The 21393-nt window shown below is 48.1% G+C and overlaps 2 protein-coding genes across 4 annotated transcripts; one reads left to right on the top strand and one right to left on the bottom strand.

Annotated features, from left to right (window-relative positions):
- The first annotated feature begins 1712 nt into the window (after nucleotides 1-1712).
- Nucleotides 1713-17294, top strand: atp1a3b (ATPase Na+/K+ transporting subunit alpha 3b). Of its 3 annotated transcripts, none has more exons than XM_037272817.1 (22): nucleotides 1713-2174; nucleotides 10118-10240; nucleotides 10634-10693; nucleotides 10922-11125; nucleotides 11196-11309; nucleotides 11388-11522; nucleotides 11598-11715; nucleotides 11850-12118; nucleotides 12202-12400; nucleotides 12728-12972; nucleotides 13071-13263; nucleotides 13425-13600; nucleotides 13687-13823; nucleotides 13903-14053; nucleotides 14272-14440; nucleotides 14504-14658; nucleotides 14769-14892; nucleotides 14977-15122; nucleotides 15197-15327; nucleotides 15400-15501; nucleotides 15821-15912; nucleotides 16194-17294. In XM_037272817.1, the coding sequence occupies exons 1-22, from the start codon at nucleotides 2169-2171 to the stop codon at nucleotides 16220-16222; spliced, it is 3078 nt and encodes a 1025-aa protein (XP_037128712.1). In that variant the 5' UTR covers nucleotides 1713-2168; the 3' UTR covers nucleotides 16223-17294. The 3 variants fall into 3 exon arrangements, with proteins under 3 accessions (XP_037128712.1, XP_037128713.1, XP_037128714.1); XM_037272818.1 differs by having other exon boundaries at nucleotides 10157-10240; XM_037272819.1 differs by lacking the exon at nucleotides 1713-2174 and adding an exon at nucleotides 9909-10025.
- Nucleotides 17295-18939: 1645 nt separating this feature from the next.
- Nucleotides 18940-21012, bottom strand: rabac1 (Rab acceptor 1 (prenylated)). The gene is made up of 6 exons (XM_037272907.1): nucleotides 20856-21012; nucleotides 20317-20441; nucleotides 20003-20215; nucleotides 19812-19909; nucleotides 19621-19722; nucleotides 18940-19344 (listed from the first exon to the last, which is right to left on the bottom strand). The coding sequence occupies exons 2-6, from the start codon at nucleotides 20397-20399 to the stop codon at nucleotides 19256-19258; spliced, it is 585 nt and encodes a 194-aa protein (XP_037128802.1). The 5' UTR covers nucleotides 20400-20441; nucleotides 20856-21012; the 3' UTR covers nucleotides 18940-19255.
- Nucleotides 21013-21393: the final 381 nt, after the last annotated feature.

The following is a 21393-nucleotide window of genomic DNA, read 5'->3' on the forward strand; positions in this document are numbered from 1 at the left end:
TCATGCTTGCCGCTCTTTTCTTTATAGTCTTCCTCTTTGCATGTGTCAATTTGCAGAATGCAAAACAAAAAGTTGTGCTCCCAAATGCTACCTTGGCCGCTGAGCCCTCACTACAGCATGGCTGGCGAATGTTTGATTCCATTTTGGAGACAATGACAGTTCATATGTGCAGTGATTCTGTTATCTTCACCTACTTCTTGTATCTATTTTGCTCGCGATGCTAATAGTCATTACCGGAAGGCTGCCTTCTCAGTCTAACTATTTCATGTATGTCAGAAAGATTGAGTACACTCTGCGTAGCCTTCTCTGTTGGGTTGCGGAAGAAGGTCTAACCCCCACCTCCGGGATTGCTACTCTTGTACTCTTGGCCGCCCACCAAGAAGGGGGTGACTCTCCCTCGCCTGTGTGATGTGTGACCTTGTGGTCTTAACTGAAACCAACTAACTAATATATGTGCAAAGAGTGTCATCGAGAAGGGAAGGCCAGTGAAAGCAGGAGAAAGGTCACAGCAAGAAAACAGCATAGCTCAAGCTATCTAGCTAATTATATGTACCTAAGAGGCCTAATCTAACAATTCCCAGCATTAAACATTTGAGATAATGTGTGCGCACCTTTGTCACTAAACACATTCATATGTGAAAGCCAAGGTGGTGTAAGGCATATTAAAACGATGTATCGTCCATAACAATCTCTCAACCGTTTACAGTAGGTGACCTTGGGATTCAAGCAGGCACAAGTACGTGCAAAGTGCCTTTGAACATTTACATGCACCGTATAGAAATGACAAACAGAAATAATGAAAAAAAACTAAGTGAACATAGCTAGCGCCATTAGCTTAGCTGGCTGAGCTTGGTTGTATTGCAGATAGTAACTTGGCCTTGTAACGTTTGCATTTTAGCGATACGTCTATTCCAATTTTCCAACTAAAAGCATGTATCATGTCTCTTTAGTTTAGCTTGCCCTAGCTAAGGATAGTAAGCTGTTATGTTTGCATTTTGGCGTTAAGTCTATATGCAAATATCGCATCCCAGCAAATGTCAGCTACGATGACTAAGATTATAAGCACCATGGCTCATAACCAGACATACGTTAGTAATACGTTTTTTTTTTTACCTTTCAGCAGATGACGTGTCTGACAGCTGTTAGACATGTCCTCCCATTGCTGCATGATATATATTTTTAATTTTTGACGTGATAAAAGTGGAATGTAGAGAATAGATTCACCCGCCCCTGCACTACAGCAATGAATAATGTATGCGTAAATGCTGACTCTGCACAGTGTGCGAGGCTCCCCTGCTATTGCTTAAGTGCATTGATGCAACTGTAATATGAACACACACATAGGTTTCTCACCACGTAACTTGGACGTGCCAAAAAGAACACAATGTCTGCGACACAAGAACAAACCAGTCTAACCTTATTTCGTGTTTCGACGTTAAAACCTTGGCGAGTGGGCATGACTACAGCGAGCAGCTAGCGACCCAGCCGCCGAATTCTGCAGTAAAATGGGAGGGGCTAAACTCGCCTCCAATTAGCTGGCAGGAATCCAACGTTGGCGCCCTGGTCGTCAGCGAAGAGACGCTCGGTGTCGCCATTGGACAGCGGACCAAGTGCCGTATGTAGGAGCGTTGCTCATTGGCGACGGTGCTGCTGGTGGGCGAGGCGTATTTAAATCAGCTATCCTGCTTTTTAGCCATTCGCTCCGGGCGGCGCTTCTTTCACATGCGGAGTGGTCCAGCGCGAGGAGAAATCGTACTGCGGCAAGCTGTTACAGCTGTTACCGGGCCGCGGAGGGATACAGGCGCCCGGAAGGGAGGGTAGTGCGGCTCGCGAGTTAGTTACGCCGGTCTTTTCGGGCTGATGCTCTGCATGAGAGCGAGACGTTTCTTTTTAAAACAAGGCACTCGAACCACGGCCAGGCTGGTCGTAGACGTTTTCGCCGAGCTTTAATTTGCGAGAGCCGTTTGAGGAACGGCAACTTCTCGGTGACGCACTCACCTTAAGCCTCCGTTGCATTCCCCGTTGTCTTGCCTCAAGACTGGTCGTAGCACCATTTTCTCTTTACTCCCCCCTTTTTCCCCTTCCCATCCGCCGCAAGACGTTTTAAGGGCGCTCCAGCGGAGTAGGCACGAACCAGCGAGGAGGACAAGAATTGTGACTGCGCCAACATGGGGGTAAGCCCATCATTCGTCACTCCATTTTCCCACCTCTACCACCATCCTGCACTGACACGCTCCTGAAGCGGCCTTTGAAGCGAGCGCAAGTCCGCCACCTCCGTGTCGTGGAAATAGAACCGGAGGTGCTCGGAAGGGGAGAGGTGAAAGAAGAAAGGGTGTGTTGAGGTGGTGGGTGGGTGGTAGCTCGACATGAAAACGTGCTGCCATTTAATTTTTTCCCCGAGTGGAAATCCCGCGCATGGCTGAGTGACATTGACTGTAATGCGGAACTGCCTCCAGCCACACTGCGACAAAACCAATTGCAGCCACCATTCTGCTTTCACTCTCACTCCGGTATGCTATCTTCTCACGAGCCGTATCGTAGATGGCTGTCCTGCGATTGTATTATTAGCTTTCACTGACTCACGCACACACACACGAGCCACCACCCTTTTAATAATGGAAAGTGTTGCTCAAAGTCCCCCAGAAGACTCAGGCCCAGTGTCCTCTGTGTGTCTCATCATAGGCCTCACTTTTGCCTGTAACCTTGCCAGCCATTTTAAGTAGGCCTTAATGTCTTGGGATTATGCATTTCAGGCACCTTTTCACACAAATTTCAATTGGTTTCGGAGCAAAAGGAGGACATGGGTGGCTTTATTGCCATGACCTCCATGTCGCCCCCACCTGTTCCAGCATTTTTCCTGCCCCCTCCACTGTAGCCCCACATCATGTCCCCATGCTGTCTCAACGCCCGGCAACCTCGGTGACCCGTGCGTCATAATGCGGTTACCGGGAATAAGCGCCTCACCAGCTTATTTCCCCTTTAATTTGTGACATAACAGAGACGCCTTAATCGCCAGAACTAAATTCTCCCCCCCCCCCCACACACACACATACGCACTCATAGTGAGAATTAAAAACTAAAGATGGGTCCTGTTAGGTTTGTGCGTGTAATTTGCTGAGAAAAGCACTAGAGAAGGAAAAAAATCTGTATGTAAATGCAGATGCAAGCAATTGCAGAGGAAGAAAAAAAATCAGTGTATGTAAATGCAGATGCAAGCAATTGCGCAATGTGTGCGTGCGTGTACCACTGCATCAATTCGGGATGCGGTGCAGTGGCGTGACGCTGCAAGCCAGAAGGGGACTAAGCGGCGTCATTGCAGTGACAGCAGGCAACCGACGAGGTCCCCCTCTTCTCTTGCACGTTGCAGTGTCCCTGCAGAGGGAGGTGACGGGCCGCTGCGTCAAAAAGTGGGTGCGCGCGTTCATCTCACTGGGGCAAGGCAGATACGCTGAACGCTGTGGAGGCGAGTTTGACGTCCTTCTCATTGGATGGTGCCGTTTTATGTAGTGCGCCAGCTGTCCTTTTCCCAAGGCCACAGGGGGCACATCGCATGCGATGCACGTGCTGCGTCAAAGCGGGGGCGGGGCCTCTCCTGTGGAAATTCCCAGCGCAGCAATAGGCTGGCATTCAAGATGTGCGACGGTGCGTTCGTTTATGAAGCACGTTCGTTAATGAAGCACGTGTAAAAAGAAAAGACTAGGATGAATGAATTTTTTTCATTTGCGCTGGTGCATGCTGGGACCACTTTTCACCTTGACGTCCCTGACGTGGATGTTGGAAGGTGGGCGGCGGCCTGGACAGCGAGAAAGGAAGGACACCAGTGCAGGTGTCGCGAGATGGTTTTGTACCGGGGGGAGGGGCTGCCTGGCTTTATATCCTATTACAGGATAATGACCCCTGGGGCTCACATTACCGTGGCTCTTGTTTCCTAGTTGCGGTGCAATGTAGGGGGAGGACAGATGGGATGGGGAAGGGGTTCAGGTGGAGCAGCTCCATTGGGTGTGGTCCCTGCTTGACCCCAAAATTGGACATCAAAGTGATGAAGGTAGAAGTGGTATTACTGCAACCTTTGTCAGAAGGTCATCATGGATGCACAAGAGCGTTTCCCCCTCCCCTCCCACGCTAATGAAGAGGGCAGGCGCACGGTAGTGGAAGTGGGTCCTCGTTGAAGAGACTGATGCGTGCGGCCTCTGCAGAGGCCCAGCCCTTGCTTTGCTGCAGAGTGCTGCACCTCCTTCCCCGCTGCACCTGCCGCACTGGACCAAACCGATAACCCAGATAGTCCAAAGACCTGCGCAAGTGTTTGGAAATGAGAACAAACACGAGCCCTAACTAGCACAATGCAAAACAACTGATTCATCCAGTCACGGGATAGAACTGCTGGACGTAGTACTTCCCAGCTACTACCGCTTCCAAACACAGTTAAAAATGTGTCGACCTATTCTCATGGTCAATTGCTCGATGTCGATATGACCTATCTTACCAACTCACCAGCCTTCGATTTGCTGTAGAATGTCACTTGGAAGTAGCAACAATACATGAGATTGCTCGCCGACTGGACTGCAATGACCAGAAAAAATGGCAGACAGCTGCCTGGGTTAAAATAAAACCACTGTTAATCCACTCGGGTTTAAATTACCAACCTTTGTCAAAGTAATCTGCTAATATAAAAATAGGTCCATCTAGCAAGTCCTTGGGGTCCGAATCAACACCATAGTCCACCTATCGAGGACCTCCTTCATAGGAGAACGAGCACAAGGATAAGACTACATCCTGGTGCTTTAGTCAGTTAAAGTCAAACCCTCGTCCACCTCCCTCTCGATAAGTATGATGGCTCCCACGGCATTGCCCTTTGCTGAAGGACAGTCAGCCAAAAGAAAGGCGACAGTTACCGTCTGTGCTAACAATGCACTGCTCTTCAAACGCAAAGGTCAGTGCTAGCGCTGTCTTGTTCCTCTTTGTAAAGTGTAACTTCTCCGTGAGGCACGCACACAGCGGCTACCGTGAGAACGTATCTCCTGCCTTGCGTTGCCAGACAGCGCTGCCGGATTTAGGCGTTGTCCCGGAGATGTTTGCGTGCTAAATGGTTCAATGTGTTTTAACACCGAGCATCGTAGCCATGCAAAACACTGTACCCATGCAAACTGTGGAAATTGGAGCATTTATTCGCTATCAATGTTCGAGTTTGCCCCTCATCCTCAATAGTAAGACCAGTCGGTGCATTCCTAGAACTGTCTTGCTTTGCACTAGCGGGTGACATTTCTTGACACGATATCTTCGTGGGGCAAAACTACTAAAGGGCACTTCGCTACTACTAATTAGCGTCGGTTGGTACAGTTTACAGATGCTAGAAAAGTATTTGCGGGTGTCACCGAGGAGTACAGAGGTGACCTTGCTGTGACAACATGCCTTCTTAATCCTCATACGCGCAAAATTACGGCCTCAGATTGTATCTGCGTGCAGGCAGACGGCAGAGCGGAGACAGACAGGTGCAGCTCAGAATGGAACCGATCTGAAAGCAGTCCCCAAGTACAAGCTACCAAATGTCATGAAAACGTCCAAAATCGTAATCGCCATGACCGCTTTGCTAGCAGCCCAATTGAAGCGCATATCTGTTCAGCGCCGTAAAAGATTTAACCCGGTGGGCTAATCCAGCGTATTGCTAATCCCGACTGCTAACCCCGCCCCCCTTCGAGCCCCTCTCCTTCGTCTCGGAGGAAACGCTGTCCTGCTCCAAGGAACGGCAGATGGCCTGATGACCTTGCGAGGTCGCTCATCTCTCTGCAAGCATGCGTGCAGTGACATCTACACACGCTAACAGGATCACCAGATGGGCCGACTCATCTCTTAGCCTGTTTACATTTTGATTAAAAGTCCCTTTTACTATGACACTCATTGTGTGGGTGTAAAACTTATTTCGCAACTCGCTAGCACGTGCCTTAATAGCGCGTGCACACTTGAAGACTCTTGATAGCCAAGCCGCACAACAAACATTTCCTGAAACCTTTGCGGTAAAAGTCATCAAGTCAAATATACCAAAGGGCACCGTTTTTTTTAACTTATCATCGGCAATGAATTAATATCCCAGGCCAAGCCACCACTATAATGTAAACGACTGATTGCGATGGTTTCAATCAAGAAATCGTCAAATGCCCTGTGTCATTGCGATGAAGAAGCAAGATGTTGATTTAAATCGAGTGCAAGTCAAGCAAACGGCACATAAATCAGCACACGTAGGAGGAAGAGAGGTGGCTGTCCTTCTGCTTTGTGTCTGTCTTTACTTCCTCAGTTAGATCTGACAAAAAGTAGCGTTGCTCGCACTCTGCACTTCTTGTTTTAGGTGTGCCACGCCGCAAACTCAAAAGGGAAAAAATGAAACCTGCAGCAGCTCGCGAGCTTGTTGCTCTGCATTTCTACACAACAAAAGTAATTTCTTCTTCCTTCTGCTGCATAAGCGGCCCAATGACTCACACACGTCGCATACAAGCACGGACTGCAGTGTCCACTTCCACATGCATCAATTATTACTTGGCCCGCATCCCATCGGGGGAGCTGGCGTGGGTCACCATGGCGACGCTGGTAAAATGTCGGCTTGCGCAAGCAGAACAACAGCGAGGCCTGCTGCATTGACATTTTGGCATGTCGAGAGAGTTTTTAAGTCCACGAGTGACGCGGTCGAGGGTAATCAAATGACGTCGCCCGGTGGCGAGCGCGGAGCCAATGGATGCCCGATGATGTCAACGCTGTGTATCGCTCCGTTTGTCTGTTTTCTCTGCAGGAGCAGCTGTAATTCCAGACGCGGGTCTCTGTTTCCTCTTTGGAGCTACTCAAAAGCTCTTCACATTACGCAGAGACATGCTTGGCCACTGGACACACACACACACACACGCACGCACACATACGCACATACAGACACACACACACACTCACATCTGTAGTATGGCCTTCACCGCAACAACTGTGCCAAACTTAATTGTTTAGTGACCAGGCCACTGCAATTGCTTTGAACACATCAGGGAGGGAGAAGCCAGCGTCTAATCTTAGAGCCACACCCCCGTTGTCCCAGATACGTCTCTGACGCCACCAGATACCGGCGGCAGGGTCTTTTATCTTTTGATGGCCAGCAAAACCGACTTTGACGGGGTCCATATAACAAAACCCGTTTTACACACATAACTGCACTAGGGGAGTCGTGTGTACCTGACCTGTGGCAAAACACAGTCTCGGTGTAATCATTGTAATCATTGCCTTTTCAAAATGCTCACTTTTTGGCTCATGGTTTTGTAGTTGAATGTTAACCTGATTTTCGGCTTGGTGAGCGCCACCATCAGATCTGCGCTTATCAGGGAACCGGCTCCGCTCTTGCCACTGCGGATTGCAAAATGGAAGGCGTAACGACTATCATAGCTGCGGTTCCGAACATTTGCAGTCTGTAGTAAGACATGTTTTTGCTCATGTAGCTGCGATGACGTGATGGAGCATGGTGGTCGTCAACTGGAGGATTCCGTCGTCATAAGGATCGAAGAAAAAAATGTCTCTTTACTGAAAAGCCTGACTCGTAGAAACGCTAAAAAATGCCTTCGGTTTTGTAAAGAAAAATCTATACACATCAAATTATAATGTCATGGCAACATGGACTTTATATTCAATTTAATTTTTGAAGGTCCGACCACCAGGGTAACATTCTGGCACCCTGACGAATATAGTCGCTGACCCCCGGTGTAGACTGTCGGGATTCTTGCGGTAATTGTCCTGGCTCAGGGTTAAGACAGTGAATTCCAGTCACAGTTTACACTTAGTTGCTCAATTATTTTACCCTCGTTATATCCCAATAGTTATTTACGCCACTACGATTTCTCAGAGTTTCTTTGTAGTGGCACATATAGGCTTTGTCACATGTTCACACACAAGCAGTTTGTCAGCGAACAGGGTGTGTTTTGCAGCCAGGTAGTCTGGTATGCTTCTCACTGCGGCCATCATTGCTTCAGTCCCAATTATTGCAGAAGCACTCGCACATTCTCAAGTCACTCTTCAAACAATATCTTACGCACACATTCGCGCTCGAGGGTGAGTCATCAAAGAAAGATCCTTTGTATGCTTGTACTCATGAGCCCACATCTGACGGCCGCGCACACCTTCAGTGAGGTAGTGTGGGGTCACTGCGGGTCACAGGGTGACACAGAGCTAGTGGACAGCGGTTGCGCTCAAAATCTAATTAGGGGGGGCTAGGGGGGGGGGGGTCAGAATAACAAAGCGGCCACCCCCGATGGCACCTGCTTTGCTTCGCTCTTTTTCTGGCCCGGCTTCTCACCTCCCACTTGCGTCTCCTGTTGCATGTCTGTCAGCGGCCTGCCTCGCTCGCATTCCCCACGCGCACTTGCTGATGCAACTCCAATATGGCCGCTGCCGCTGAAGGCTTGCAAACCGGCTTTACGCCAGCATAAAAAACGATAACCGATCAACGCTGGACCAATCTATTTATCACACAGATATGACTTAACGACTTTGTAAACACGGGTTCATTCCAGACGTGGGAAAATTTCTTGTACAAATTTGAATTGTGATGTTAATGTCAAAAAGGGAGGAGTCAAACAAAAGTGACATTTTCCAGTTCTGTTCATTTTTACCCCACCTTGCCTTCACCAGCAACTTTGCAACAAAACATCACAGACCTGTGGAAAATTCTCACAGTCATTTGTTGTTTGTTGGCGTGTTATATGGACTCAGCGCCCGGCACGGCCTTGTTTGTATTCTTCAATGTCGGCTGCATCCTTGGCAGAGATCTGCATTTGGCCGCATCTCGTTATGATATCGTCAAAGAGCTCACGTGTAGCGTTAAATCCATTTGGCCATCGCTTGTCAAGAGGGTTTCAGCATCAAGTCGAACCACCGCGCCTGGAAAAAAACAACTAATGTGCCATTTTTTTTTTTTTTTTTTTTGATGAAGTGAGTTTGTGAGAGCTTGTGTCGCAATTGCACGGGTACTTTTCCATTGCGTCTTGCTACTCTCCCACCTTGCAAGGCTTGTCTGGTCTTGCTTCAGCCGCGCTACGGCACGTTGACAGGTCTCGGCTTTTACCTGCGTGTTTGCGTAGACGTCAAACCGCTCCCTCTTCGCCGACACGCTCCAACAGAGGGTGAGCTTGTTTGGGTCCACCTGGAGTTGCTATCAATCTTAATTGGACTTCAAATGTCGACTAAACTGGAAAGGCAGGTCTTTTATGTATAGGATGATTGTGTCCTCACACGGTTCAGTCGGGAGGAGAAGCAAAGCGTTAATATTTACTAATCGTCGAACTCGGCAGGCAGCTGTGAGTTTTGGGGCGGGAACATCAACCATGTGGCCAATGTGAAGGCTGGATGACAAAGTCAAGCCCAACATTTTCTTATTCACGATAGGTTCCATGCAGCCCGACCAGTCACAACACAGTCTTGTGATTCATGTTTGGCATGTGCAATAGGAACTAAAGCAGCGATATCCAGCTGCATTTCTTCAACTCAGGGTTGAGCAATAAGTCTGAGAGAAAAACTGTAAGAATTTGGGCCGCTAGCTTATTAGGTGACCACATTTGGGTTGCAAACACTTCTCCTCGTTGTTTCTATTGTGGTGATAGACCTCAGATTTGCTTTTATCGGATTGTTGACAAAAAAAGAATCACTCTTGACACACCCCTTGTAACTCTGGATAATCTTTCAGATCCAATCAGGCCTTCTCTGATTTGATCACAAGGGAGAGTAAATGCTCCTCGTTGCCTCAACTGTCTTTCCAAAGTTGCTTCTCTAGGCCGCTTCACATTACGTACTAGGGATGGGCATTCGGCAAGATTTGATTTGAATGAACTCAATTTAAAACGTCGGTGCCTGGAAGAGCCCGACTTCCCTCGGCTGTCACGTCGTCCTTCCGACAGCAAAGCGGTCGAAAGGCAACGGAAGCGCTGTTGATGGTCGGCTCCATCCGCTGCTTGACAAGAAAGCCCGTCCCTACTACGTGGTGATGTTGTCACCTATCCAAACATAGCCCCTCTGTGAGTGATAAGCGTCCCCACCTCCCCCCACACCCTGTAACACAACGCTCTTAGTTGTAAGGCATGTATAAAACCTATGTGTATGTCTGTAGTATGGCCGGTCAGACAGTTACCGCGTTGCCACCACACAGGACAAAGATGACCGATCCCCCAAGAAGAAGAAGGGGGCGACGGCAACCAAGGACATGGACGACCTGAAGAAGGAAGTGCCCATTGTGAGTAAAAACAAGTGTGCTTGACATCTTGTGTCCTTATAGTTAACTCGTTGTGTCTGTCACGTCCAGCGTGGAGACTGAGGGAAGAGAACCAAAGTCTCCCCAAAAAAAAAAGTATTTTAAGACTTGCTATCAGGAAGTTGCAACTCTGCCGCGCACTCACCTGGCTGTGTCAGGTGAAATGCATGCATGGAGGCCCTTTCAGTGAGAGCTTGCTAAAAGTCTCCCGGTTGAAATCATTCGCTGTTCATTGGAACAATTTGATCTTAGTTTATTCATCCTGCATGCTCAACTATTAGGCAAGCTAAAGCTAAGTCTCTGTAGCATGTTGTTACTTTTTTTCTCATTGTTTTTTTAATTTATTTATTTATTTAATTTTATCTTTTTTCCCAGACGGAACACAAGATGTCCGTAGAAGAGGTGTGCAGGAAATTCCAGACAGACATTGTCCAGGTAAAGTAAATCATATGTATTATTTTTTGTCCACTAGATGGCGTCCCAATATGTCAGTCCAGCAAAGATGAGATTTCTCTTGATAGCACTTTCATGAAAAGTGCAGCTGTGAAAAGATGCTGAGTGTACACCACAGCTTATTCATGACTTTAAATTTACCAGCTGCAAGTTCTTCTTTTTGCCAAATAAATCTTGTTGCCTTGTGTTTTTGTCCGACAACCCTCGCAGGGATTGACCAATGCCAAGGCGGCAGAGTTTCTGCTCAGGGATGGCCCCAATGCCCTGACCCCGCCTCCCACCACACCGGAGTGGGTCAAGTTCTGTCGCCAGCTCTTCGGCGGCTTCTCCATCTTGTTGTGGATCGGCGCCATCCTCTGCTTCCTGGCCTACGCCATCCAGGCTGCCACAGAGGACGACCCCGCCGGAGACAACGTGAGTCTCAACGTCATGGCGTGCTGTCTGGCATCCTTTCGCGTGACATTCTCCATCTGTGTTTGTGCAGTTGTACCTTGGTATCGTGCTCACGGCCGTCGTTGTCATCACCGGTTGCTTCTCCTATTTCCAAGAGGCCAAGAGCTCCAAAATCATGGAGTCTTTCAAGAACATGGTGCCCCAGGTAGAATCCAGGCCAAAAGTCATATTTTCGTCTTTCTGTTTGCCTTCACGCGAGCGTTGACGTGTTTTTGCGTCATAGCAAGCGCTGGTGATCCGAGAGGGCGAGAAGGTGCAGATCAACGCGGAAGAAGTGGTGGGCGGAGATCTGATTGAAGTCAAGGGGGGTGACAGGATCCCCGCCGACATCCGGGTGGTTTCGGCGCACGGCTGCAAGGTAGAGACTAGGTGGCGCTGGCGTTACACAAGACCTGGCAAACTCAGCCGTTTTTTCGCTCTTTCCGCTGACTAGGTGGATAACTCCTCCCTGACGGGCGAGTCGGAGCCTCAGAGCAGGTCGCCCGACTGCACCCACGACAACCCCTTGGAAACACGAAATGTGGCTTTCTTCTCAACCAACTGTGTGGAAGGTGCGTTGCGCTTGACAAGCAACACGCAAAACCACAGGGAACGCCTTTCGCGGTTTGGCCCGTTTCGTGGCTCATTAGCGCTCGGCCCTCAAAGGAAGGCAAACGTTCCAAAGTGGGTCCTCTGGCATCTCCAGGCACGGCCCGCGGCATCGTAATCTGCACCGGAGACCGCACGGTCATGGGTCGCATCGCCACGCTGACGTCCGGCCTGGAGACGGGCAAGACCCCCATCGCCAAGGAGATTGAGCACTTCATCCACATTATCACGGGCGTGGCCGTCTTCCTGGGCATCACCTTCTTCATCCTGGCCCTCATCCTGGGCTACAGCTGGCTGGAGGCCGTTATCTTCCTCATCGGCATCATTGTGGCCAACGTGCCCGAAGGCCTGCTGGCCACCGTCACCGTGAGTGGCATCCGTCCGGCCGCCGAGTGCGCTTTAATAGGCGCCGGCCGGGCTGGCCCGTTTTGACGGCTCCGTGTGTGCAGGTGTGTCTGACCCTGACCGCCAAGCGCATGGCCAAGAAGAACTGCCTGGTGAAGAACTTGGAAGCTGTGGAGACGCTGGGCTCCACGTCCACCATCTGCTCTGACAAGACCGGCACTCTGACCCAGAACAGGATGACCGTGGCCCACATGTGGTTTGACAACCAGATCCACGAGGCCGACACCACCGAAGACCAGTCCGGTGAGTGAGACAGACACACCGCTCGACTTTGAAACCAAACTTTTTCTGCTTACGGCGTCTTGAGATATTTTTTCAAATTAAATTTCCCCCAATGCTCAGAATTTCATCTTCTCTCCAGTCAATATGGTTTCTTTTGTCCTCTATAAAAACAGACTGATTATCTTTGCGTTGGATCAGAATATAACATTTGGTTATACTAAACTTTTAAAATCGATCATCGTCGATGACGAAAAAGTGCACATTGCATCCTAGCGCATTACGATGTTGATTTGATGTTGGGAGGTCCCTGCCTGCAAGGCACAACGTGGTTTTCCTCTCTGCCGGCAGGTGCCTCGTTCGACAAGAGCTCGGTGACGTGGCAGTCACTGGCCCGTATCGCCTCCCTGTGCAACCGCGCCCAGTTCAAGGCGGGTCAGGACTCTGTGGCCATCCTCAAGCGCGACGTGGCGGGTGACGCCTCCGAGTCGGCCCTGCTCAAGTGCATTGAGCTGTCCTGCGGCTCGGTCCGGATGATGCGCGAGAAGAACAAGAAGGTGGCCGAGATCCCCTTCAACTCCACCAACAAGTACCAAGTAAGTGGTGACGATGGACACTGCGACAAGAGGCCGGGCCGGGCTGGCCCAGGCCAAGGCCTCTCGTCTCAACCTCCCCTCCTGTCGTCGGGCCGCAGCTCTCCGTACATGAGACAGAGGACCCCAACGACAACCGCTACTTGCTGGTGATGAAGGGAGCCCCCGAGAGGATCCTGGATCGCTGCTCCACCATTTTGCTGCAGGGTAAAGAGCAGCCCATGGACGAGGAGTTGAAGGAGGCCTTCCAGAACGCCTACATGGAGCTGGGAGGGCTGGGAGAGCGAGTGTTGGGTGAGGACACGCACCGGGAACCCAGTGCCAGTTTTTTTTTTTCTTTCAAAGTTGAAATTGCGTCAATGCCCCATTTGTGCAAAGTCGTCATCACGTGCAGTGTTTGAACGGCGTCTTTCTGCAGTTGTTAATGGCCAGGATGCGTTTGATTTCCACGTCAGGCTTTTGCCACCTCATGCTGCCAGAGGACCAGTACCCGAAGGGCTTCGCCTTCGACACGGATGACGTCAACTTCCAGACGGACAACCTTTGCTTTGTGGGCCTCATATCCATGATTGACCCTCCCCGCGCCGCTGTGCCCGACGCCGTGGGCAAGTGTCGATCTGCCGGTATCAAGGTAGAGCCCCTTCTTCCCCAAGTGGCCCAAGTGTCTGCCCTTGCTCACTCCCGCAAGTTGCTCCATGCCGCTCGTTCTTGTTTTAGGTCATTATGGTCACCGGGGATCATCCGATCACAGCCAAGGCCATTGCCAAGGGAGTGGGCATCATCTCCGAGGGCAATGAGACGGTGGAGGACATCGCCGCTCGGCTCAACATTCCCGTCAGCCAAGTCAACCCCAGGTGAGTCTCTCGGGTGCAGATTCCTTCGCCAAGAGATGTGGAAGACTTGTAACACTGCTTCTGTCCTCCTTTTGGTTAGGGATGCCAAGGCTTGCGTTATCCATGGAACTGACCTGAAGGAGCTCTCCCAGGATCAAATGGACGACATCTTAAGGAACCACACTGAAATTGTCTTTGCCAGAACCTCCCCTCAGCAAAAACTCATCATTGTGGAAGGCTGCCAGAGACAGGTACTATATTTTGGAAAGACGTATGATGCGTAGGAGTAGGCCCAGGTAGTGACTATGATTGGAAAAGAAGAAGATGCAGTACAGAAGTAGAAAGAAGTAAAAGTGCATTTGCAGGAACGCAGCCAATGCGCCGAATGACTTGGCGCAGTACTGAAATGAGACAGCAGATGGCAGCGGCGCGCTTTTGAACAATCCCACATGCTCCTCACCTCTCCTAGGGTGCTATCGTGGCAGTAACGGGCGACGGCGTGAATGACTCCCCTGCCCTGAAAAAGGCAGACATTGGCGTCGCCATGGGAATCTCCGGCTCCGACGTGTCCAAACAAGCTGCTGACATGATCTTGCTGGACGACAACTTTGCCTCCATCGTCACTGGAGTAGAAGAAGGTGAGAGCGAACGCGTCCGTCGTTGTCGTTGGGCAGCGGTCGTTTATGTCCTGACTTTTTCAGGCCGTCTGATCTTTGATAACCTGAAGAAGTCCATCGCCTACACGCTGACTAGCAACATTCCAGAGATCACGCCCTTCCTCTTCTTCATCATTGTCAACATTCCTCTGCCGCTGGGCACCATCACCATCCTCTGCATTGACCTGGGTACCGACATGGTGAGTGTGGTCCCACTTCGCTGGCTCTCATCCCAATTCAACTCCCAGCAGGACTTTGGAAATTACATTTTCCGGTCATGTTTCCATGCTAACGTTGAATGGTCTCCCAGGTACCAGCTATCTCGCTGGCCTACGAAGCGGCGGAGAGCGACATCATGAAGCGCCAGCCCAGGAACCCCTTCAGGGACAAGCTGGTGAACGAGCGCCTCATCAGCATTGCCTACGGACAGATCGGTGGGTCCCGCCCCCTTTCCTGCGCATTTGGCCAAGTGTCCATCCGTCTGTGTGAAAGAGCGAGCGCTTCAATCTTTTCTTCAGGTATGATCCAGGCCCTGGGCGGCTTCTTCGCCTACTTTGTCATCCTGGCCGAGAACGGCTTCCTGCCCAGTCGCCTGGTGGGAATCCGCCTGGACTGGGACGACCGCGCCTGCAACGACTTAGAGGACAGCTACGGGCAACAATGGGTACCACCGAGTTTAAAGATTTGAGAAAATAAGGACAAAAAACAAGATTGACTGACTTTCCGCGTGGCCTTCAGACATATGAGCAGAGGAAGATCGTGGAGTTCACGTGCCACACGGCTTTCTTCGTCAGCATTGTGGTGGTGCAGTGGGCCGACGTCATCATCTGCAAGACCAGACGCAACTCCGTCTTCCAGCAGGGCATGAAGTCAGTGCGGCGCCGCCCCGCCCCCACCCGGCCTGATTCCGCTTTAAAAAGTGTCCTCACTGTACCCCTCAGGAACAAGATCTTAATCTTCGGCCTGTTTGAGGAGACGGCCCTGGCTGCCTTCCTGTCCTACTGCCCGGGGATGGATGTGGCCCTCAGGATGTACCCCCTCAAGTAAGAGTAGCCTCCTCTTATCTTTCCCCCACCGTATTCAGGGCCAAATTGCACTTTGTTTTATCAATTTTTAACATACGTTCGCCCCCTGGTGGTTGAGAAAATCTTGATTGGGTTTACTGCAGATTCGAGACGACATTTTAAGGCGATCAGGTTAGTTGAATCATGGCAGCCAAAATCGTGACTGGATTAAAAATGGATTAGTTGAGTGCACTTCTGATGAGCCCCTCGGTTAAATGAAGCCACCAAAAACTAGAGTGTGAGAAATTCATCTGGGCCATTTTGCAGCAATGTTAATTAAACGTGTGTGCGTGTGCAGGCCTTCCTGGTGGTTCTGCGCCTTCCCTTACAGTTTCCTCATCTTTGTTTATGATGAAATTCGAAAGCTCCTCATCCGCCGGAACCCTGGAGGTCAGTTTCGTTTCACATTCTCATTTGAACTAGACGTCGTGTACAACCTTTGCGTTATTTATATTAATTAATTTATTTGATATGCAATTTGTATTTTTATATATTGGTATTTTTGTAATATTTATTTTTGCTTTCCTTTTGAGATTTTTTGGGGGAATCTTTTCAATGCTAGTGTTTTGGGAGCACTTTTGTGTCTTGTCGTTATTTTTTTTGTCCTTTCCTTGCCGCTGAAGTAACAGCAAAGTGTGTGTGTTGTCTTTGTTGTTTCCTCTATCATGCAGGTTGGGTGGAGAAGGAGACATATTATTGATCGTCGGAGCATCTTGTTGCTCATCACCCCCCTCCAAACCTTCCCCCTTCCTCCCTCATCTTCTCCCACTTACTTCACCCTCTCCAACTGCCCTGCCCCTCCCCTGTCCAAGACAAAGAAAACAACAACGCTTTAAAGCAATTGTCATCCCAACTGCCCCAAAGATTCAAAACGGCAAACGCACCTTTACAACTTTCGACATACACTGACTCCAGCCCTCCCTCACTTGCCCCTCCCCCTGTCACCGCCCCCTCCCTTATGGTAGTCTTTGCATGTGTTCTTTCACTGCTGTGTACATAAACCAGTATAATAATAATAATAATATCTACCAAACGGCAGCTGCATATTGTCTTATGTAGATTCCAAGGAGCCGACTCAGCTGAAAAAGGGCCACCCTGCTAATCCCCCCCCACACACACACAGACACACACAAATAGCCACCACACTTACCGACTCCCACTTGCGCCACAGTGTTGTAGTTGTGTTTATTATTTGAAATATGTCAAGTAGGGGGACTGATTTACAGATTATTTTTTTTTTTTTTTAAATCTATTATCATGATGGAGTGGTGGGGGAGGACACCGAGGCACCCCACACCGCACCTCTGGTCTCCCTCCTCTCCCTGTTTGTCTCTCGTTTGTGTACACTGTGTGACAGCATTGTTCTTGTTCTCACTATGAAACCGCCACCCTCCCGTACATCAACAATCTTTCTGTGTGCTCTAGGAAATCTATATAATTCTATACTGAATTTAAAATGGCACCCATACAATAAAAGATGAGAAATGTTGAAGAAAAAAAACCTAATTAGTAAACAGCCCTTTTTCTGGTACTTTTGGCCTGTTCTGTTTCAAAATGGACGCCACTGGTGTAGGTGTGTGCTGCGATGATGATTATGTAGGATGAGGATGATTGTCCTGGTCCGCATGTGTGCGCGTGTGTGTGTCTCAGGCTGGCTGCTTTAAGGTTGACGTCCGACATCAATTGAAAAGATCCAAACAAAGTAAGAAAGAACATGTGTGACAAAGAAATGAAAGCAACACCAATAAAACAGCTAGAAACATTTAATACAACTTCATGCTGCCTGCGGCTCTTTCTTTGGAGAAAACAAAAGTTGCCCGAGAAACCAAGTATTTCTAGATTGCGGATTAGGTGCGAGAAGGTGCACAGTATTACAACAAATTGGAACTTTCTGCCTGTTTATTGAAAATGCAGCTTTGCGGAAGCAGACAGGACAGATGTGATTAGTCCCAACTGGCGCCCTGCGCAGCAACCGCTGGCAAGTTATTATCATAGACAATATTTACAGACAAGTGCATAGACGCACGCCATCTCGACTAGACGGCGCAGCCATATTCGAAGTGAAGCGATTTGTCAAGGTGCTCCTCTGGGAAGTATCGTCAAGCCAGAACGCACCCAATTATTACTGATTCGTTGCTTGGGATTTTATTTTCATTCTTACTACATTTTCGGGATATGTGCCAATTTTATGGCTAAATCAATGGCCATATCCAATACGGCGGAGGCCCCTTATGGCCCACCCGTTGGGACGAGTCTGCTGATGTCCAGGCACACTAAGGAAGGGGGAAGAGGACCGCAACCGCTGACTGTCCAACAATGTTAGAATATTGTACAATTACACATTTCAGTATTTTAAGTAATGCAAGTGAAATAAATGTACACATTTAAATATATATATATATATGTATGTATAATATATATATGTATAATATATATATGTATATTATATATATGTATATTATATATACATGTATATATATATATAACAATACATAAGAAATATTAATTAGCTCATTCTACAACTGTTAATATTAAAAAAAAACACTACTGTATTTGAACTGAAAATAAATACAATACGTTTTCAAAATATTTTGGAAAACATGAAAAATGTAATATTCTCAATTGGATCCGCTCTTAAAAAAATAATATTGACATATTGAGGATTTTAAAATGTCTCCAGTATTCCTTAGCAATAAATCATATATGTTTTATGCAAACAAAACACATTTTGTGATAACGGCAAGGACCTCATCGGAACGTGACTTCAATTTTTGCTTCAAATGATACTGCCTCAGGTACACAATGCAGGCAGCAGCAAAATAGCATCTCAATTTATGCAGTGTGAAATACAATTTCAATTATTTAAAATTCTGCATCATTACGTCATGACTGCATGAGGCTCGTATGAATTACATTGCTCATATGAATTACAGCTCCATTTAACAAGCACCCAAACATCTCTTGTACGTGCCGGCTTTGTGTCACCCTGTTTTTTGCTCTCCATCTCACTGCAGTGCAACTTCACTCACCCTCCACCCCCTCCCACACCTTCAACCACACTCCATTTAATAGAATATCGATCCACGCCTTTGCCGCAGAGAATAAGCCAGCGTGTGTGGGGGGTGTGGTCAAGGTCATTGCCATGGTAACCTGAGCGAGGGGGTCTTCTGTAGCATGGGTCAGGCAGGTCAGAAGGGGGGGGGGGTTCATTTTGAGTAAAAAGCTAGAGATGGAAGATGAGCAAATGTTCCCACTGCAAAGGAGAGTAATGATAAAACTAAATAGACAACAAACAGAAACGGAATGGTTGGAAATGTGATCGCTCGGTCTGTTCTGCGGAGATCCAAGTTCGGCTAAAATTCCTCGTTTATACATTCAGTAGTTGAGACCAGCCAATGATCCACTTAAAAAAATACGTTTTTTTTTCTGCTTATATGGTCAGACTTTTATTTATAACACAAACCTCAAATATGACCCAATTAATAGAGTATATTAATTGTCAAAATACATCAGCATGAATGAAACAAGCTCAACTGAATTTATAGATGTATAAAACAGAATCAATAGAAGACTGAAGGTGTTCAGAAGCTTTTAAATAGCACTTTTGTTCGGTTCAGAGTTGTTTCAATACAGGAAAGAAGTCAAATTTGGCATTTCATGATCATGTAGCCTAAACCGATGATTATGGTCATACGCGTGTATCAGCAAGACGTTGTAACCAAGGCGGCGTATATCACACGGGCTCCATGAGCAGCTCCTCCATGTTGGAGCTTTCCAGCTCTCGGAATGCGGCATGACTGCCGATCACGAACAAGGTTGCTCCTAAGAGGGGGAAAAGAATTATCTTACGTTTGCGTTCCATGCATTGTGGATGTAATTCTACTTCTGACCACTGGATGGCGGCACACTATTGTGTTGGACACGATAAACTGCGTTTAAAGAACGTTTCAATCTAGAATTAAATAAGGTATTTATAGGTTGTGAATTTCACTTGTTCGGACATAATCTAAACTTTGGTATTGTCACGGCAGTTCATTGGTCAAGGAATAATGGGCAGCGAGTTCACCACTGGAAAGATCTGAGATATAATGGACTCACCCAGAACCCAAAAGACGGCAGCTCCGGCTCCAGCCAACCAGAAGACGGGTAAGGAGATGCCTCCGGCCAGACACATCTGGTGCGGGACAGTCAGCTCCTTGCCTGAAAGAAAAAAAGCAATAGTGCAGATTAAAGATAAAGGCAAAGAAAATGCGGAGCCTCGCCATGTGTCAGTTGGCCCAAGTACGTACCGAGGATCACCAGTTTGGACTCCAGCGATTTAAGGTGGATGATGTAAAAGGCACCGATGAAAACAGCCAACGCTATCAGTAACATGGGAGAGCTGATTCTGAAGATGGAAACAATCCGGATAGCCATCATCACCGCAGTATACAACAGAAATAAAGCCGGCCATGGAACACACCTCGGCGACCGCACTTACATGCAGTAAAGGATGAGTCCAAGGAAGATGAAGGTATAGTTGCTATTGTACGTGTCCACGTTCTTTACCACACGCTGGCACATCTCGGCAAAGTTGCGCGGCTTCGAGAACTTGCGTTGGTCTGCAAAGCTGGCCCATGGTCGGATGGACACCCGCCGCCGGTCCAGCCACTCTTTGGCTATGCTGACTGAAAAGCCTTTTGGGAGGCCCAGCCTGTATGTGTGTGTGTGGGGGGGGGGGGGGGGGGCGGGGGTCATTGAGAAAAATTGACTTATTGTTCTGTGGAGTATTAGTAATAGTAACAAACGTCTTACTTGGCAAGGATCCCAGCTGCACCAGCCGTGCCCGTCGGATGAGCATCCTCAGCACTAAAAACATCTCCAGCTTTGCTCTCCATGTCCACCTCGCAGTTCTCACCCTTGGGAATGTTAGTCGTGGCCTGCTTAATAAAAACGTGACATTGCAAAGATTGTTATGTTCCATTTTTCACATTTAGCACTAGGTTATTATTGTGGTGGAAGTTAGCCAACAGTGGAAAGAGTGTGTTGTCAGTGGACCGGAAAATATTTGTCAGCTGCATGATAGGCGACTCCGACACGTCACAAAACAAATGTTTTGCATATCACGACACGAAGGGCATTTTACATATACAACACGATTCGATCACTTTAAAAACAGCCAACGACAAATCGAGTAGCTAATCTGCTACCAATCGCTTCTTCGTCTTTGTTTCAAATACGTCGATAGTTAAACAACATAACGACACACGTCCATTTCGCTTGGGTTTCACCCTAACAAACATAAATAAGAGTACTTTGGATGAGTAATTGTAACAAAAAAAAGAGTCTCTCACGCAATCGAATTGTCCGTGATACCTCCGGGTGTTGACGGAAGTGACGTATCTTGTTTCTCCCAACGAATGAGTTGGCAAACCGTACAACACAGCCTCGTCATAGCGGATCTGAGATCAGCTAGCAGTGTTTTAAATCCTCTCCACTATAATGATAATGATGATGATGATGATGATGACGACGACGATACGGTGAAATAAACTGACGCCAAACCAGCCAAATAGATTAAATAGCCCCGGCAGCTGTGTAATTCTGATTACTGACTTGCGGTCAGCTATTGCGTTGTTTTGGGGGATGTGATTGGCCAGTTTCTTAGCGTTGTTTTGTTGATAGGCTTTACGAATCAACGTCTGCTTGTTGTTGTTTTTTGTTGTTGTTGTTGTTGTCGTCGTCGTTGTTGTTGTTGAAAACAAATTATATTAATGTACTCATAAATTTGTTTAGGTTACATAAAGAAAGGCGCTCTAACATGTAAACGGTACAAAATTGCCCCGAAGTCTTCCACTTGACTGCGCGGAGACTGAAAATAAACTGACACCA

The sequence above is a fragment of the Syngnathus acus genome, chromosome 16 (assembly GCF_901709675.1).
Source record: "Syngnathus acus chromosome 16, fSynAcu1.2, whole genome shotgun sequence".
Lineage (NCBI taxonomy): Eukaryota > Metazoa > Chordata > Actinopteri > Syngnathiformes > Syngnathidae > Syngnathus > Syngnathus acus.

Bases quoted from the DNA above. Each gene is read 5' to 3' on its own strand.
- rabac1 (XM_037272907.1), bottom strand. From the start codon at position 20,399: ATGGAGAGCAAAGCTGGAGATGTTTTTAGTGCTGAGGATGCTCATCCG. The intron at 20,216-20,316 runs GTAAGACGTTTG...ACACACATACAG, and splicing joins GCAGCTGGGATCCTTGCCAA to GCTGGGCCTCCCAAAAGGCT. The intron at 19,910-20,002 runs GTAAGTGCGGTC...TTCCATCTTCAG, and splicing joins GGACTCATCCTTTACTGCAT to AATCAGCTCTCCCATGTTAC.
- atp1a3b (XM_037272817.1), top strand. The intron at 14,893-14,976 runs GTGGGTCCCGCC...TCTTTTCTTCAG, and splicing joins CATTGCCTACGGACAGATCG to GTATGATCCAGGCCCTGGGC. The intron at 15,502-15,820 runs GTAAGAGTAGCC...GTGCGTGTGCAG, and splicing joins CTCAGGATGTACCCCCTCAA to GCCTTCCTGGTGGTTCTGCG.